Genomic DNA, 1569 nt, shown 5'->3' on the forward strand with positions numbered 1-1569 from the left:
TATCTCTCTCTCTCTCTCTCTCTCTCTCTCTCTCTCTCTCTCTCTCCCTCTCTATCTCGATTATTGTACGAGGGTAACTTTTATCGAGCATCACCGACTTTCAGTTGGGAAGTTATCCTCTGAGCCCGGGTTGATCCTGATATGAAGGGTCAAAACCCGCCTCCTAATTGATCTAAACTTTGTCGATGGGATCTTAAAACACCTTAATTAAAAAGAAACAAGCTTTATCCTATCTTGTCGGTAAGGGTATATACCAGGAGAGAATTAAAGCACAATATTATGCAATTACATGTATATGTTTAGAAAATCAGCTTTATTTATTTTGTTGAGTCAAAACGATCGCATCTCTTCCTGGCCTGCTGGACACAACTCCTGTATACCTCTTGTCTTGGATACATGATCGTAATGCCTTCACCAATCTCGTCCACCCACACAGAGGGCCCTTCACGCGCTAACTAACACTCGTACACAGGCACATGAATAATATTTGCTTACTGCATGTACAACGTAGCGATCGTTTTGACTCAACAAAATAAATAAAATTGATTTTCTAAAATATACATGTTGTATGTATATGTATAATAGTTACGAAAGTAAAGGCGGCGTGGAAAGGAACTGGCCATCCTACCACAATATGCCGAAGGTCCAGGAAGTTGTCTCACTAACAAGGCAATCCCCAAAGTCTGGATCGGATGCGGGAACTATTTTACTTTTTATGCATGTAATTACATAATATTGCGCTTTAAGTCCCACCTTTCTGCGTTTCGTATTAAATATACAATATTGTTGATTACTGGTACTGAATCCAAGCACACTGCAGCCATTGTTGTCTTTAAAACTTAATCTATTCTATGTGTTTATGCTTTAGATGGATATTACGTCCATTTCCCCAGGCGCCAGTGGGTGTTGTGCTCAGTGACGCTGGGGTTCGAACCCGGTACAAACGGCGTGCCGTCAAGATGCTGGTTGCTGTGGTGCTTCTCTTCCTGGCCTGCTGGACGCCGCTTCTGACCTTTAACCTCGTGACCATGGAGGATAACCACATTCACGCAACCTCTGACCTCATGAATACCAAGTACTATTTGCAGGTATACGCCTAATAAGGACTTTAAACGATTTTGTTTGGGGGGGGGGGGGTTGTGTGTTTTTTTCTTTCTTTCTCTGCCAGTGTCCTGTGGTTTTACGCCACCATCGACACTATTTTAGACCATTTAGGAGGTGAGTTTCGACCCCGTCTATCATCAGGCCAACTCGGGCTAAGAGGGATACAACGTCCATGCAGAAAGACAGAATTACTTGATTAAACTTTCCCCCACAATGGAATCGAACTCCAATCCCCTGTGAGCGATTGCGAAGCGCCTAACCACTACAACACAGAGCACGGAGCAAAGAAGAGTCTTTGAAGACTTCGTTACTTGTAAGATCTAAGGGGCAGTAGCGGCAGAAACAAACATCAAACGTCCCCATTGTATTTATCATGCATATCCCAAGAAAAGAGGGAAGAGAAGGGATGCGACAGACAGACAGACAGACAGACAGACAGACAGACAGACAGACAGACAGACAGAC

General features: G+C 43.5%; 1 protein-coding gene across 1 annotated transcript in view; it reads left to right on the plus strand.

The window, feature by feature from the left end:
• Positions 1–893: 893 nt before the first annotated feature.
• The window catches only part of LOC101854806 (prolactin-releasing peptide receptor), a gene marked incomplete at its 5' end in the record, with an annotated part of 1960 nt that continues 1284 nt past the window's right edge, over positions 894–1569 (plus strand). The window contains 1 exon segment of the mRNA XM_035970421.1: positions 894–1088. Coding sequence (XP_035826314.1) covers positions 960–1088 — 129 coding nt within the window.

This window comes from Aplysia californica, unplaced genomic scaffold, assembly GCF_000002075.1.
Source record: "Aplysia californica isolate F4 #8 unplaced genomic scaffold, AplCal3.0 scaffold00266, whole genome shotgun sequence".
Taxonomy (NCBI): domain Eukaryota; kingdom Metazoa; phylum Mollusca; class Gastropoda; order Aplysiida; family Aplysiidae; genus Aplysia; species Aplysia californica.